The 18,619-nt window shown below is 31.1% G+C and overlaps 1 protein-coding gene across 3 annotated transcripts in view; it reads right to left on the bottom strand.

Moving 5' to 3' along the window:
- LOC113374045 (CUGBP Elav-like family member 4) overlaps nt 1–18,619 on the bottom strand; it is a 653,992-nt gene that overhangs the window by 50,919 nt on the left and 584,454 nt on the right. For all 3 annotated transcript variants that reach the window (XM_026614297.1, XM_026614298.1, XM_026614299.1), the window contains one exon: nt 1,570–1,649. In XM_026614297.1, the coding sequence (XP_026470082.1) occupies nt 1,570–1,649 (80 nt within the window). The remainder of the gene's footprint in view (nt 1–1,569; nt 1,650–18,619) is intronic.

The following is an 18,619-nucleotide window of genomic DNA, read 5'->3' as shown; positions in this document are numbered from 1 at the left end:
GGACGATCGTAACAAATAATTCATTTTCATCCCGTCGCTTATTCGCACATAAAGTTTTCGAACCGCCCAAATCGCGTCGGTGGTTTTGACGCATGTGACAAAAGACAGACAGAACGTAGCGAATGCGCCCGCTCCTGAGTTTAACGAGTTTTATTATAGAGCGACGCGCAGAGTAATGACGGACCGTTTCGGAATAAAGTGGGTCCGCGCTCGCGATGACACCATAAACTGCACCTGTACCAACCATACCACCATTTATACCACTATTGTAGGATCACGCAAACCCAGTGTTAATTTGCCAGACACGAAATATAGTGGGCAGAATTACAGGTGCCAGAATTACAGTACTACACATAAACCACAGATAATGTATACTTCAGTTGAATTTGGAGTTGAACCGAGTTGTTTCAGAAAACTTAATATTATGTAACGAAAACGACAAAGACTTATAAATATGCAAATTTTAGGCAGTAGCTACCCCAGTAAGTATTTACTAGTAAATACAATTTAACTGGATCAAGTTAATTGGCCATAATTTTTTCAATCTTTTTAATTTCAGTATAATGTAGAAGCAGCGAGCAAGGAGTGAATTGGGGTAGTTCTCTAAATTGTGATGATGATTAGTTGATCTTGTTTCTATAAAGTCTTTAATATATAACGATTCCAGGTCTGCAGAGTTTTATTGCCAATGTATCAGGGTGCACATATCTTTCTAAGTAGTTTTGAGCCCCAAAGCTCTATCGCGTAAGTCCAAATAAGTCAATAATGCCAATGAAATGAAATATAAATTGAAATATTGAATTAAATCTTGTGCATTATTAATATTTTAAGAATCAAAATATTGAATCATAAAGAGTATTTTTTACCATAAGTTTTTGATTGCATGATGATGATGAGTGGTGCTTTAGTTTAATAATTTACTCATCGCACTTCCTATTGAAATAACCACTTAGGCGTAAGACGCTTGTCCGTCTATGCTTAAGTATTTCAGTATTTCAGTCCCGGTGTGAGTTATAAACGTGGATAGAGTGAGTGCTCGAATGGACATTTCGCGAAATGAAACATAAAATGGTGGCGAGTCTTTGTGTCGTCGTAATGGACGGACAATGGTGTTGCCGACGCGGAGTTTTCACATCAGCGAATCCCTATGAGAGGACTCCTACATCCTATATGTAGGTGTGCATGTGAAGGCTTTCATCGGCTCCTCTTTTCTCGGACAGACATCAAGGACTACGACAAAGTATTTGATAAGAAGCAATACGCTTTTATAGAAGAGATTGCTTTATTTGTATCGGGCGCATGTGACCGATAGACTGAAAACGACATACTGAGGGTTTATGAAAGCTTTCGGCTATTTTTATTCGCGAGGTGAAATTTATTGAAGCGGCGGGATTTTAGTTTGAAACGCTCTTAATGGTGAAAGATTTTGGTAACACATCAATAGTAAATAATATCAGAAATATTTTACACAATAAAAATGAGATCCTAATATCGCTACACACACACACACACACACACACACATATATATATATATATATATATAATTACTTATAAGCCTATCACTTACTGGCATAGTTTGACTCCCGTGCAAGCTACTAATTGCTGCCTGTGCTTCTTGATGTGAGCTAAACTTCACAAAAGCACAACCTGTAACAAAAAATAAAAACGTTAAAAAATGAATTATACTATATATTATTAAATGAATATTAGTTCATCAGGATATAAATGCTAGATATTTTTTACTAGGATAAATACATTTTCATTAATTTGTTATTCAAAAGCCTACGTGATAAAATTTCTAAGTAAGATCTGGAAAGTTCTCTTATTATAAACTATATTTTAAACATAAATTATTTAAAAAAATTCATACCCAAATCTGAACATACTGAGTCATGGTGAATAATAATTCTACAATGTGTTAATATTAATAATGGAATTAATCATTTGATTATTATTAATATTAAACTTATATTACTAACAATTGCATTTCATTACGAAGTCAATTCATCCCGGATGCAAAAAATGTTACATTAAAATTCAGGAAGAGCACAATGATGTGTGGTAAGATATGACAACTTTAAAAAAAAACTAGATATTTTTAGAATAAATATTAATGAAAATTATATATAATAATTAATTAAATAAAACTAATGACTTGACACATTCTAAAAATAGTATTATTTTTTAGATCTATGATTTTGATATTGAATTTGAATAGCCAGTTTAAAATGAATGTATAAGCTTTAAGTTCAAACACTAAAAATTGCTTTTACAGAATAAAATATACATTAAATTAGCCCTCATTATATGAAGCCCGAAGTCGAAGTCGAAGTACAATTTGAATTTCGAAGTACAAATTTTGTCTTCCGATAACTCTGATTCATCTATCCCTATAGATGAATCGGAATCGAAAATCTATAAGAGTTTTCTTTGTTAAGAGATCGGAGAGTAGTGCCTAGAGCCTACCGCCCCACCGCCCGATACAATGCAAGCAACACACGTGCCTAGAAGGGAGGACGAAGTCGCATTGTGTGCGCGCTACACCGTGGTAAACAGACGACAGACGAACATACGATACACAGAGAGCGAACGCAGAGAAGATGACGCCTTGTAATTGCATCAGTGCCAAAGCCGCAGAATATCGAATCATTGCCGGTCCAAATGTGTCAGCGACAATGAGATAAATCACTACAATGTGTGAGTGAACTCGTATACAAAGTTAGACGAAATCGATAATGACACGAAGATTAAGAGTCCGGATATCATTCGACGCTTTTAAAATATCGAACTGTAGAAAGTTATTTCAGTTGGGTATGACTAATGCAAAAATAATAACAGTACTTGGGCTCAAAATCGATGACAGAAAATTTACCTACTGGGAGTGCGGACTATCTGAAAGTTAATATTAAAAGCTAAAACTTTTAAAGATTTTTTTTTTATCATTTTGAAGGCATCTGGGCCCCTGGGATCAAAGAAATTCGAATATATATATATATATATATATATATATATACATATATATATTATAAGTAATTCGTAAGTAATCACAAGTTTTAAAAAAATCATTGAAATCGGTGAGTGTCTAGTCATAAATTCATGGAAAAATTCCAAAGAAAATATTAAGGGGTCATAGCAAGTTTCTAATAGTATGTGACCAATGAAACCATTCCTAAATACATCATCAAAGAACATTTTAAAATGTTAGCAAGGTAAATAGGATATATCAACTTTATAAAAGGAACTTGGTTATTAATTATAAATTTTGCAATGTACTCATTTATTCAAATCTTTAATTATTTTATTTTATTTATTATTTAAGTTTAAACAAACACTTTAATCAATAGTATTGATCCATCATATTCAAATTTCAATCCGGATTTTATTTTTGAATTGTTTTGAATTTTTTATATCAAAAGGTTTGAAATGTTGGTTGTCAAACTGATTCAAATTTCTATCAGGTGGATTTTAATATGCTGATTATACAAAATACTTCTCTGGTATATCTCTATATCCAATTTATGACTATTTTTTATCGGCTTGTGTATACATCTCATTTTGTTATTGATTAGACTTGTTTTTTTTTAATTATATGAAAAAAGTAATACTTCGTCGTCTGAGGCGTGATGGTCAATCATTATTATTTTTTTGTTCATTTCTTGTTTGAAGTATATTTAATTTTTTTTTTTGGTTCACTAACAAGGTTTTCGTTAAGTAATATTTCGTTTGTATTAATAACTTTTTAATTGTTTTCATTGAGGATGACTCAAATAGGAACTATATTTGACTCTATGGATGACCCAAATAGAACCTCAAATAGGAAAGACATATTTTAGTTATCTAGTTTATTATGTGCATGTTATTTGTGGCCTTCAAGAAGTATTTGGTTTAATTAATTATTATCGATACGAATAGAATAGTACTAAATTTAAGAACTAAAATTTCTGTACCAGCATGTCAGAAAGTATTCGATTTCAGGTTAGCTAGCATTAGCCAATTGATAATAATGCTTCTTTTACACCCATCCAAATTTTAATATTACACCCATTTTCTACACAGAATGACACTGTCTTTCATGACTTTATAGGTAATTTTTTATTCACTTAAGTCTATTAAACGCAGCATAATATTTTCTCGGTGCTATTACATGATGTTTAAGCACTACGAAAACTGCAAAATTAATATTAAACACGAAACTCCGAAGTAGAAGACGACAAGCATAAAATTTTGCACTACGCGTTCGTAAATGGAATATTGAAGTTTAATGCAAGTATATATAGTGATAATGGTTTTATATCGAGCAAGAGACGATGTGTATATTAAATAGAAATGTTGCTATGAATATTGCACGTATAGTTAAATGAAATTTATTTACTCGTTATTTTGCACTTTATTCGCCACAGTTAGGAGTGGAATTTATATCAGCGGATAAATTTTGAATATAGTTCAAAATTCAGCATATTATTTAAACTTTTACATAAGTATTTTCATTCAAATAAGAACCTTTTTATACTACTATATTTAAATAAGCTATACTAAAATATTTAAACAAATTTTTTATTCATATTGCATACATGTGTATAAAAGGTCCAGAAAATGACCAAAAAGATGTGATAAAAGAGTCAATTGAATATACTATTTTATTTGCTATTTTTTATTGTTTACATATTTGCCAGAGTAATGTTTCAATTGGTTATTTTTACCCTACTCATATGTCAGTTATTATAGAGGTTATATAATAAAATCTATAAAAAGTACTTGAAAATAACAATTCATATTATAAAACAATTAAATAAGGTATACTTAAACATTATATTAAGGTCGCGTAAACTAAACAACAGTGCTCACAACCAAAAAAAACTAATAACGGAAGAAATAAAGAAGTTCATCATATTCGAGTCGTAGAGTGTTTGAATAATAATGCTGATATAAAAATATTTATATATTTTTAAATTTAAATTGGCAATATTGGGAAATTAATTTGTTGTGATAATATAGTGCAAATAGTATAAAATTAGAATACTACAGAGTCTAGTGGTAGATCAAATATCCTTTATTATTTTCGAGAATTACTCTGGATCATAACCTGACCTGCCCTTTCTCAATTATCCGTCCCAACATAGCAGTTTACGTGTGCAATTTGAATAGAATTCAGCCAGCATCATTTAATTTTTGAGCGCAATGTCAGAAGGAACGGGCGCTCATTTGTTCCCAACTATCCTGTGTCCGTGTCGGTATCCGCCGACGGGGTCAGATCGCGCCGCTCATCAGGATGTAGTTCGGTGCAGGAACACGGTCCAGTGGATAAAACCACGCCCTGCCCGATCCCCCCGCGGCCTGTTTCGCCGGCTTGTTATATGCAAATGTATCTCGTTGCGAAAGCCTTCTGAATTATAATACTGAAAGGTTATCCCTGTTAGGAGCGAACTCTAATTCCGGAATTCAGTGCGCGCACGGGCGTTTATCCGACGCTGATGTTATTGCAAGGAGAGAGTACTCGATATGAATATTGTACTGTCACTTATATCAAAGTGCACAGCGATGAGAACGGCTAAGGCTTGCCTTGCAATTGAAAATATTCGGCCATGGTGGAATATTGAAATAATATCTATCGCAGACTTACAATACGATAATGACTTCATCATCCTATTCATATCACCCTAGGAAACCACCTAGGTATCAAATTAAGTAGGTGAAATTAATTAAATTAAATGTTAGTGGGTAAAAAGGTCCACCAATATTTCAAAAACGAATAAAGGTAAGAATTTTTTAACAACAATAGTTGAAAGTAGTCGAAAAGAGATATATAACCAGCCATCACCTTGATTGTTAAGACGTTGCTATTGGGGGATCAACGACCATATTTGAAAGACTATAACAGAAGTATTTTCTTTTGTATTTGTATTTTAAACTTTAATTTAGCACTGTTTTATTCGTTATAACAGAAGTATTTTCTTATGTATTTTGTAAACTTAGGAATAAAAAAAACTAACAAGTTTTTGTTTCTGAGTTTACAAGACCTTAATATAATTTTTAAGTATACTTTATTTGATTGTTTTATAAGAAGAATTATTAACTTTAAGTTATATTAATTTTCATTATATTTATTTATATAACTTTAAATTATATTAATTTTTATTTATTATTACATGTGACGTTTACAAAGTGGTTTTCAGAATCATGTACTACACGTTTCAAACATCGTAAGATTGCCTTTCTTTAGCAGCGCATGCTCTCAACACTCGATAATTTGAAATTAAACAAAGGGTTGCTTTGAGTTCGCTTTGACTTTCTTGTCGTATTATACGCAATCAAAATACACCTATACAAGCCGAATATTCTCAAATATACAGCACCGCTTTTCCGCCAACACAAGTCAAACGTAGAGCAAACCATAGATCTATATATATATATATATATATATATATATAAATATATATATATATATATATAATTTATATATATATATATATATAGAGTAGAGCAGGGCTTAAAGGTCCTGGGTAAAAAAATCATTACCGATATCTCAAAAACAAGTAAAGTTACGAGCACCGATGTTTAGTTTACATTTTGGTTGTGAGCACTATTGTTTAGTTTACTTGACCTTAATATAATTTTTAAGAAAACATTATTTAGTTGTTTCATAAGATGTATTCAACAGTTTTTCATATAACTTCCCTAAGAACTTACACGTATATGGGGTAAAAAGGACTAATTAAATAAGTAAGTAAATAAGATAGTAAATTAGGTTAAACAATTTTTTTTACAAAAACTAAATTAAATTAATAGTTATTACAATTCTGCTGATAAATATTTCTGACGAAATACTGAATCAAGGTTATATACAGTGTTATTTCTGTAAAAATGTATCCATGAAACTTATATTTTGCACCAGTTTATTAATGTAGCTTTTATTTTGTAAAAATTATTTATAATTAGAAATAATACATTGAACTTGCTTGTCTTCTGGCTGTCTCATTTCACAAAGTCTATATAGTAAAAAGGATCAATTGACATTTTGTGAAAAACAGCAAAAAACACATTTCTACAACGATGAATTGGTTTTGAGTTTTACTAAACATAGAAAGATAGTTGTTCGTTCGACTGTTATGTGATGCGATGAAATTGGTTTGTTTTATCACAATATAATTGCTTAGATTCAAATTGGACTTTTATGCCCCGCCTTATCAATCAATACCAAATCAATCAATACCAAAAAGATTATATAAATATTACATTAATATTTTCGCCAGTAGCCATGAATATTTTAGGTTTGATATAAGAAATTTAGTACAGGTAGTAGGTAAGTGTATGTTTACGTCGACCCAACCCTGTCGCCCCCATACTCCGCGGAACAAGAGCGCGGAATGTTGTCTTTACAACCGAAGCGGAATGTTAATGAACTGTTTATTTCGGTTGTGTTTCTTCACCTACAAAACGCGCAGACTGCTTAAAAAAATAACCACCCCTTTAGGGAAATTTATTGCATCGCCCTCGTACGCGAACGCAAACTTTGGCGGCATACGTGGCTGCGCTCGTGATTAATTGATTTTACAAGCGGACAAAAAATATTATTGCTGTAATAAGTTATGAGGATTTCATAAAGAAAAAACACTGCACTCTTTTCTGAAATCTATGAAATATTAATCATTTCATAATTAAGATAGAGCATGTACTTTTGAAATCAACTATAAATTGATCAACATAACAGAGGTGAGTTAAACGTTGTATACATTAAAAATTGGATTTAAAAATGTATAGTCTTACATATACGTAAATAATATATTTTTAAATCATAATTGGTAATTTATAAATCATATTAGTTTGTACTTTTAGTTAGGGAGTTTTTTTTCGTAACTGCGATAGCGTCGTACTTTCAGTATAAAGGGTTAGTAATTTTTCTGTGTTTTTAGCTTTATATGGTAGATTGAAATAAAGTCATTAATTTCACCTCTGTATATGACATAATATAGAGCGTCAGGTTATAAACACGAATATATTTGTTTAATACGATGCATCAACTCCTTGTATTTTGACGACGTACTTTGATAGCTCCCGTAATACCTTGAAAGTTGTTCAATTTATTCCGGAGAAGCGTGGGCATTCCTGGTTTCATTCCAAAGTCTTCCAGGAATACGGGGTCATAAATATTATACGACCCACTAAAGTATCCAAACACGCATCTTCTTGATGAACACAACAATGTTGGATTCATTTCTTCCTCTCGATGACGAAATTAGGTATTTGATCGCTTTGTTAATTTTCTTTGACTTCTTGGAATATTTTATGTTGCCTTGAAGTAATATGACTGAAAGTGTATCTTTTTAGGAAACTCCAAATCAAATTGTTTGGCAATGCTTCTTCAACTAAAACATTTATCTTACTACTATTCTAAAATGTCAAATGTCAAAGTCAAAGATGAAGCAATTGATTTTTGGTTTGGTTGGGTATAAAAAAAATTCTTTGTAGTTTAAGCAAGATCATTCATATAAGAATAAATAATAAAATCAATAGTCTATATATAAATCAAATTATGAAAATATATTAGGTATTACATCCATCAGTTATAAGCACACACACTCAAATAAATCATAACTTTGTTCATAAGTTAGGTTAGGAAGATTAAATTAAAGCCCCGATTACACAATATAATAACTTTTACTGTGATTTTCCACCTTGAATAAAATACGATATTTAGAACTTAAGTAATATTTATGAATTATGAATTATAATTTCTCCTGAAACTGCAACTCAATTTTCAAATATAAAATACTAAAATAACATCTTACATCCTAAGAACACAGTCGTGTTTACTTCAGGTAAAAAGTTTCCGTCGCAGATTTGCAAAGTTGTCTTCGATGAAATTAAATGTTCGTTAAAGAAAACAGACAATGTTTTTCTTTCGTGAAATAATATTTTCCTTCCCGTGCAAAAGTTACTGTAAATACTGTCATGCGATTTATACAAATTAGGCTTGATTATGTGGTAACTTTGGAACAAAAATATTCAATATGAAATGTAAAGGAAAATAATTATTTTGGTTTGATCGTTACTCATTTATGATAATTGTAAGCAGAACAATTTCAATTCAATTTGTGAATTGAATTATTCTAAAAACAAAGAATTATGTATACCTAAAAATTATCAAATTTGATGCCAATCACACGAAAATTTCAATATTTCGTTCAATATTTTATTATGTGACTAGTAATAAGTTACATGTCAAAACTAGATGATATTGTGTCATGTATTTATTAATATGTACGTTTTATTATTGAATTTATAAATAATTATAAATGCGTTTCATCACTAATTTTTTTATATATAACTTTATTTTTTATTATATATCATATTAACAATACAAGCAACTGCATCAGTAAAATGAAACACGTGAACAAAAACGTGGAAAATTTTTACAGTTTGTGAAGTATACGAGTATAACATTATAAAACACGAACTACCGTATCAGTGAAGTTAAAAGCCTCTAAAAGGTTTTTATCAGAAGAATCGTGCCCCCCCATAACAATTAGTGGCTTCGCTGGACCTTTTCGGTCGTCGTTATTAAATTAGGTCATCGGCGAGGCAGAGCGGAAGGTGTCTCTGCTCCCCATACCCCCTTTTTGGCAGTGTTGCAGATAGTAAAACTGTATCGTGATCGCAATGTAAATGACAAAATACCATTATTTTTATATATTTTGGAAATAATCGTTCAGAACCTCATATCTTTAAACATATAAATTTCAAAAATATTGCTTTTTTAAATTAATTATAGTATGCAGTTTAAAGTTTGTGTTTTGGTTTCTTCCATCAACAAATTCAGATAAAAAAATCTCTTAATGTCGTCTAAAGATAAATGACATTTTTAAGATAAAAACATATAGTTTGAGACTATTCTTTTATCTCTACAAAACATGAAATTATTTCTTCAACGTATCAAGTATTAAAGTAATCCATCAACATCTTATATTTAGATAAGGGAGTAACTTTCTGCCGAGATTACATCTATTAATATAAATCATTTTTTTATTCATTAAAACATATTTCACTTGGAGCAACATCAACCCTATAAACATACCCAATTTAATTTTTAATTTTTCTTTTTTCAAACACGTATTAATTCCCTGCCTTTGAAAGTAAAAAAAAAATGTTGGGAACCCAATTTGCGAATATCAAGGTGGACGCATTTTATATAGCTGAAGGACCTACCCCTCGTCGGCCATGTTGGCCACGCAGCGGGTGGCTTATTGGGGGTGCCCTCTCAGTTGATATGTCAAAAGGAAAGGGGGCGCAAGATCGATGGACGGAGAGGGGTGACGACGGGGGCTGAGAGAGAGTTCTGTACATGATTAGGGACGAGCGCGGTTGACGTTATAGACTAAAGAAAACTTATAGCGTTGCGAAGACTCGGAAGGTGTTATTTTGTTTTTCGTTTAATGATATTATGACACCTTTACACGTTTTAAATGATTATGAGGTGTTATTGAAAGTTATAAGCTGCTTTAACGCGTTATTGGATATATAGTGAATTTTTGAAGGGGTATTTGTATATTTATTACATCAAATAAAAATTATGTTCAGGACTATATTTTATAGTACAAAAATAATCATGAGTAAAAAATATGCATTGTTTTATCATTAAATATTGTAAACACAAGTATATTATTACGATTCATGATCAAATATTAGTTTCTACAAATGCATAATCTGTCAGAAATTGATAAAAAAAACTTGCACTATTTAATAAGTTTCAATTATCTTTTATGGCAGTCACATAAAACTCGACTTGGTGACGAAAATGCTGATTCATTTTAGTAATACACGACATTCAAGAGAGGAAAGAAGGAAAAATGCGGTAGACCACATCAGAGCCCTACGGTGCAAGTTATTGCAGGCTCTTAGGGGGATCCTTTGCACGTGACATAATAAGGGAACATTAGGGCTGCAGGATATCAGAACAGACACTCATTAGAAGAATGGATTTTATTTCGTTATATTAAGGATAAATTGATGGGGGGAGAGAGAATACAAACTATTTAATGAATACTTGTTCACTGACAAAATATTGCTCAGATTTTTTAAAATATTCCACATATACATAAATAAATGAATAAGTATTCTAGCTATAAATATTTTTACAAGTTTTACTTGCAATTTTGTTGCCTTCTGCTTTCGACGTTGTTGTTCTAAATAACTTACGACGTTAATTATGTTAATTTATTACTAATCTATAATCGATTAGATTTGCTTAGTAATATAGATAGCAATATATTTCAAAATGAAAATAGATTTTGTCCAGCATGGTTATATCAATAAATAATTTAATAGCATTACTGAAATTGTAATAATAAATTTATTGCATAGAGATAGGGTAACCGTTTGAGTTACCTTCTGAAAAATCAACATAGTTAAGCAAATCACAACAACTTATACTAGCCTTGAGTTCAAATTGCTATTCAAATCAATAAAAAAATATTTGATCAATATATAATCCTTCTGCAAAAGGTAAAATAACGTTTCTAAAATATTTAATAAATATTTAAACAAATAAAATTATATTATATCGATTTCTTTGAATTCTATAAAATTTCGCTTAATAATAAAAATTTAATTATGAGTAATTTATGAATATAATGCGACACATACAAGTATAGAAGAAATACACCCTTGCATGCTATTATCACTGTCTCATTAGTCATTTTAGAAATATCAATTAATCACACTATACTAAGAGCTGATTACGACTATGATGATACAAACACATGCTTATTTTTCAGATTCAATCAAATTTTCATTTAGAAGTCATACGAGAAATTCGTATTCGTATTAAGTAAGACGTAGTGATACTTTAAATTAGTCAAAGAGAATACAACAATTTGAAAAATAAACGAAAAGAGCGAGTATTGCAATAGTAAAATAGTAATATACACAGTATTATTATATATTTTTACTAAACCATCGTTGTTTTTCGTCAAATTTTCACTTCGAAGTCACGTGTATTCGAATCCCACCCTATACCTTTAAGGGGTGTATTATATTCTATCTCTCAGGTTCGTTCGGTGTGCGTGCGCCCTGGATGTGACTTATTTGACGTCGACCGACTAAGCAGAGAGATAAGGATACAACTCCGGGGGGTGCAAAAGATAAACCCTTGTGTGTATCACTAAAAGAAAAGTTTGACTCAGACTTTTTCATGTATATATGCGGAAGGATTGTGTGACTTGATGTTGATTTCTCTGTAATGTCTTCTTTGTACGGGATTTTATTTTGAGTGTGGAGATTTCAGAAATGGGTCAGACATGGATGCGGATACATGGAGAATGTGTAAAGCATCGAAATTTTACTATCAAGTGAGTAAAAATATTAATAAATAATGTAGGCGATAAAAAGGAAATATTTATTATAATTTACTAAATAAGATGTGATATTAATTTTTTATTAGATTTAACAGATGTTTTTATACAATATCCATAATAGCTTACATGTTTATACTGGCAAAGGCGTAAACAATAATAATAGTAAACGTGTAAATGCAGTTAGAAAAAGCCATTTTACAAGAAATAAATTAATAGTTATTCCAACCTTTTTAGTGAATATTTCTGACAAAACACTACATCAAGGTTATGTACATTGTAATTTTCATAAAATATGTAGACATGTAATTTATATATTGCATTGGTTAAATAATGTAGTTGTATTTTTTTGTTAACAAAAACACATTTTCACACTGATGATCCAGCTAAGTAAATTCCCTGAACCTAATTAGATAGCTGTTTGTTTGATATGTGTTATTTATTGTGAATTATTTGGTTTGGTTTCCACAATATAATTGGTCAAAGTCAAATTGATTTTTGTGCTCCCCTCCCATGTATCAAATAATATTGATGCCCTATCAAATTACGCAATATTACAAACAGATCCATGCCATTATTTTTCTTAAATATTTCCTAATTCGATAAATCCTAACAAAACACCGAGTTTAATTTTAAGTGCACTGGCATAATACGGAATGAGTGATGTACAACAAAGTTATAAACGTTTCTATATAAAATGTAAATCCTTTGCTGAAGCCGTGAAGCACGTACCGTGAAAACAATTCTATTACTGTGAATTCATTACATCAATTGAATTTCTTGCTAGACGTCTCTATTAGCTATGTAAACTTTACTACATATACCATTGTATAAGTACTTTGCCATTGAAATAAGATGATTAAAACAACTCAACGGCGAAATTTAATTGTTACACGAGGAATGATTCGTCTCTGTAAGATCAGAGCCATCATTGGGTAAACAGGGCCCTTTTATTTATATTTAACCATAACACATATATAGATTTTAAAAAAGTTTCTTTAAATAGGCTCATATGTTCAAATGATATGTTTTATATTCTCAATTTAATGTAATAGTAAATAAAAAAGTATATTAAGTTAAAAAATGCAATTTTACAAAGGTAAATAGAATGAATATTTCGATTCTGCTGATGAATATTTTTGACAAAATTTCAAATCAAGATTATATACAGTGTTATCTCTATAAAAATGTACCCATGCAGTTTATATTTTGCATTGGTTGAATAATTTAGCTATTATTTCATTAAATACCTTTAAAATTAATAATAAGACTTTGAACCTGTTTGCCCCCTGGCCGTCTCATTTTACATCGCCTATGAGATAAAAGAAACTCATAACAAATTTTTGAAAAACAGTTAAAAATACATTTCAAGAAAGACGAATTAGCTGAGTGTTTTACTGAACATTTTTAAAATTTATAAAATATATTTGTTAATTTCAAATGTAATTAATGAAAAAAATTAAATTTAGAATGCGTTGTTAATATGTTGCTAAAATTTTTAAGGTTTTTAATAATTCAATTTATTTATTTAATTTCAAGTAATTAATAGAATCTCTAAGATAATCTTAGTACTAGGTTGCCCTGAAACTGTACCTACAACGCCTTAAATATCTATACTTAACATTGTGTATAGCACCTTCCATTCGAGTTTCTAACATTATTGAGTAATGTAGTGTTCATAATTGTAACACCATAAGCGTATCTGGCAAATCGTTAATACCTCCTGTACATAAACATTTCCCTAATCCGTTTAAACATGAAATTCCGAAGCACGGTTAATTAGCAAGTATTACATGTTTAGTTCATACATAATCGCGTATACAGTTGACGCGGCACGCAACCGGAATTAATAATAGTTTATACGTCGGACACAGGCAAAATTAGAAGGAATGCCTCCGGTAAGGCCATCGGTAAATCACAGTTGCAGTTTTTACAGAACCATGAGAGGGAATACACCTATAGAGGAGACCGGGGTTCATCGGAAAAGATCTGAACATCTTGTGAATAAAACTTCTACTTCTACTTGGAAAAGTAGATTACAATATGTTGTGAAAGTGAAAGTAGCCCTTAACAAGCATAACTGCATCAATATAAATTCATCACTAATGCAGAAATTGTAATAACAAAAACTTGATCACGCAGAGATGGGAGAACTGTTTGGGTTGCCATCTATGAAAACCGGCATAGTTAGTAAGAAATTATAATAAATACTTCTGCATATTTGTCATGGAAGTCGTCATTGTCATTATTACTTAATGTGAGGATGCACTTATAATTATATATACCAATGAACATACAGAATTTGCATATTAGATTCTGGATCAATAAACAAAAGTTATATCAAATAGATGTTTCAAAAACTTGGTCATTTGTACCACAAAATTTAAAATCTTCCTATCTCAAATCAAAACCAAAATTTTTCCCTGTCTCCCCTACGTCCCGCGGGCGATGTGTTTTGGTGTCTCGAAGGATGGGCTTAAATCCTAATTACTGACGTTGTATCTCCTAGTTGGCTGAACTCCCATTTCGCTCGGCGCGTTGAGCCGAGCCAACGAGGCAGCGGGATTTCCAAAACGCGCCAGACTGTTAGACGACTTCGAAATAGCAATAGCAACAGCAACATCTACCCTGTACAGCAATATAATACTCGTACATTCTCCAGCCAGATATATAAAGTAAAGACCAGACGTTTTTATACAGAGATCGGGATAAACATGCGCTCGTTGCCTGAATCGTGCAAATTAAGCTACGGGGTATTGTCGCTCCGTTGGACGATATCAGAATTATTGTACAAAGTAGAAAATGTTTTTATTAAAATTCTTCGGATATGCGCTTTGGATAAATAGAATTTATAAGATCACATTTTCGTGGCTTAGAGGTTTGTGCTAAAAATTTCAATTGTCTTTGTGTATCTGAATGATACAGTAATAACAATTTAACTGGATATAAATTTGTAGTTGGTACAAGTTGATCAAAAAGATTATATATACATACATATATATATATATATATATATATATATATATATAGCAGAGTTGTATACAGTTGTACAAAAACAGCATCAACAAGAAGAATGAGGTCTTCATTTTGTGAAAATTATGAAGTAATTTTAAACAATGTTTTGAACACATTTTTTTAAATATTAGTTTTTTGTATTAAAATTAAATTAAATTAAAATTAATTAAATATACCACAACAGTTTATATTTTTGTGAATTGTAATTGATTCTACGTGTTACACTTTTTTTGTTTCACTATTTTTGTTCTAATTCCTTTTCAAATTGTAGTTCACTAAAAATAACTTATAATAAAATGTTGAGCCTTATGGACGTAATAAAAATATGGTAGACTTCGGCATTTTTTATGTAGTTTCTTTAAGGAGGTTGTTCTTTTTTTTGTTACAAAAAATGCAAGGTAGTTATTTTTGTTTCTCTCGAAATGTATTTATCATAGAGACGGTTTTTTTTAAACAAAAATTACAGAATCATAGAATATTAAAAAATTTTATATTTTTTTTTGTCGCCGTCATTTGCTAACCAAGGGGCATTGCAAAATCGATTTCTTTTGCGGTGCCACAGATAAATCCGTTGCGCATCGCCTGAAACAAAAAAAAACGAAACTACGTTGAAGAAGTTTGAATCCAGTCCCCCTACCAAAATGAAAGAAAAAAAGCAAGAAGGAAAAAAATGGCAGCTATTTAAAAAATAGTGTTAAATAGGGCCTTTTTTGGGACGAGAAGCTTCGCATTTTTTTGCGTAATGTTATGAAGTTGTTTGGAGTAGGGGGACTAGGCATTGTAGTGGTGCAAGTCGATCCGACTTGTAGTTTTTTTTTAATTTGTGGCACCGCATTGAAAAAAGTAAATTTGAGAAAAACGTATTTAAAGTTTTTAATATGATGAACTAAATACACCATTTAATTTAATGTACTAATACACCGGTGTTCGAAGATGCTGGTACATTAAAAAGGTCATGTGCATGGGTATTATAATGAAAAAGAGAGCAGCTGGCATACAATAGCTCGCGGAGCGATGAAAAAAAGAGTTTCAGAGGATCATACATATAGATATATATATCTATAACTTTGTCAAAAAATAGATATTGAGATGATTTTTTTTTAAATAATTCTAAGGTTTTCAGCTTTCATAATATCAAAAAATCTCAAAATCAAAAAAAAAAAAAATAAAAACCGAACAACCCTCTGAAGATTACGTGCCACATATTTTAACATCAAATATATTATGAAATAAAAAAATATTATTATTATCTGTCATTAGGGATTTCGATGGTATATGCAAATCAGAAAGGCTTCATTTAAAGGCCTATATGTTCGATACTTTGATCAATAAAATTTCATGTACAATACGATACAATAGGCAACACCACATGCATTTGTACGATTTCGACGAGTCCCATTGAAAATCTCCTCCGACATATGTTTATGACACGCAATGGCTTGATTCACCCCATTTCGTGAACATAGATGTTCATCACTGACAAAGAGAAGCAAGAGAAGCAGAGACGACTTCTTATAGGGCAAAGGGGAACGACTGTTATATAAACGCGCGGCTGGATAACGCTCGACGAGCGGGCGCTCGGCGCAATAATCGCTGACATTAACGTCCGTAAATATGTAACGCGGTGCGAGACTCGTAATATGCCGTTATTGGAAAAGGCGCCTCTAATTGAACATTATTTCGCTATAGGACGCACAAACTGAATCCCGGGTGCCCTTTACTCGAGCCAATAATATGATACAGAGACGAACGCGACTTTTGTCTAAGATAATTAATTGAAATATGGTTTGTTGTTATGTGACGGATTTTAACAAATATTACGTTTAATTTCAATTGACAATTATTGGTTTTGTTTTACAGAACTAAAGTAATTGAAACATGAGATGCAGGCTTTTGGTTTTTAAAATCATTTCAAGATTTAACAATAAAAACATAGAAATCATTTTCAAAATCAAACGAAGAGGAATTTATATAGTCTTCTACATTCGCATATATAGATAATTATGAAACAGAAATATTGATGAAAAGTTGTAAAGGACGGAGCACAACGACATAATTTGGTGTTCAGTAATTATACTGTAAAAACCTAAAAACCTACATCAAAGCACATAACACGTACCAAACAACCAACTACCAAACTATGTTCAGTAAAATTCTCAGTTAATTTCTAATTATAAATTATTTTTTTGCTTTTTTTCTAAAATTTTCCATATGCGAAGTACAATAGACAAAACGACATCCCTAGAACAAACAGATCCAACGTCTTAATATTAATTTTAAATAAATTTTATGAAATAACAGCTACGTGATTTAACGAATGTGAAATACTAATTTCGTGGGAACTTTTCTTATAGAAGGAAACTTTTCTTATATACATTGCATCTAGCTTTGACTTGGTCTTTCGTCAAATATATTCATCAGCATAGTTAGAATAACTTTTAATTTAATCTATCGTTTGTAAAATGTTTGGTTAACTTATTTTAGTTATTTTTATTTACTATTTTCTTTTCTTTTACATCTTGCCAGTGTTAAGGTTTATATGGTAATTTTTACACTAACCACATATTCTAGAGGTTATATGATACAAACTGTTCTGCTCAAAAATAGCAATATGCCTTATAAAACAATTAAATAATTTTTACTTAAAAATTATATTTAGGTATCTTAAACCAAATAACACTACTCAAACAAACAAAAAACACTAAAAAGACTTCCGGTAAAAGATATGGCAAATATCTCGTAGTAGCGATGTCGCCCGATTTAATGCTATTGTTGGTTACACTGTTTTCCTCTGCTTTAAAATAATATCGATATAATGTTGATGGACCTATGTAGCCGCGGACCTTTAAGCTTTGCTCTACCTGGCATTTAATTTGTAGAATATTTGGATAATGAATAAAATCCCCAATCTAAAATTTACACAAAATAAAGGAAAGTAAGAAATTTGCTCGATCATAAATTGGCAGAAATTCCTGGAAATATCATCCTGCGTCGCTAATTTATGCGCAAGAACTTACCTAATGATATTTGTTTAATGACCGCGACGCGGAAGAAGTCGGAATGATTATGATGTCATTTGAGACGCGAGAAGGTTTTATACGCGACCGCCGCCTGGCGCCCTTCGCCTCCGCCTCGGCCGCCGCATTAAGGACAATTATTTTTCTTATTACCCACTAAAAGGATTGTGAAGTTTTCGTGGAGTAGTCGCATTAACGAGCACTATGACGTCGGACTTATTGATGGATCCGGAGCGTA

Source organism: Ctenocephalides felis, unplaced genomic scaffold (genome assembly GCF_003426905.1).
Source record: "Ctenocephalides felis isolate EL2017-DRISC unplaced genomic scaffold, ASM342690v1 CF-g0.4_SCAFFOLD_01604, whole genome shotgun sequence".
NCBI classification, from domain to species: Eukaryota; Metazoa; Arthropoda; class Insecta; order Siphonaptera; family Pulicidae; genus Ctenocephalides; species Ctenocephalides felis.
Note: the sequence above shows the minus strand (reverse complement) of the source record. Positions and strands in the feature narration are given on the sequence as shown.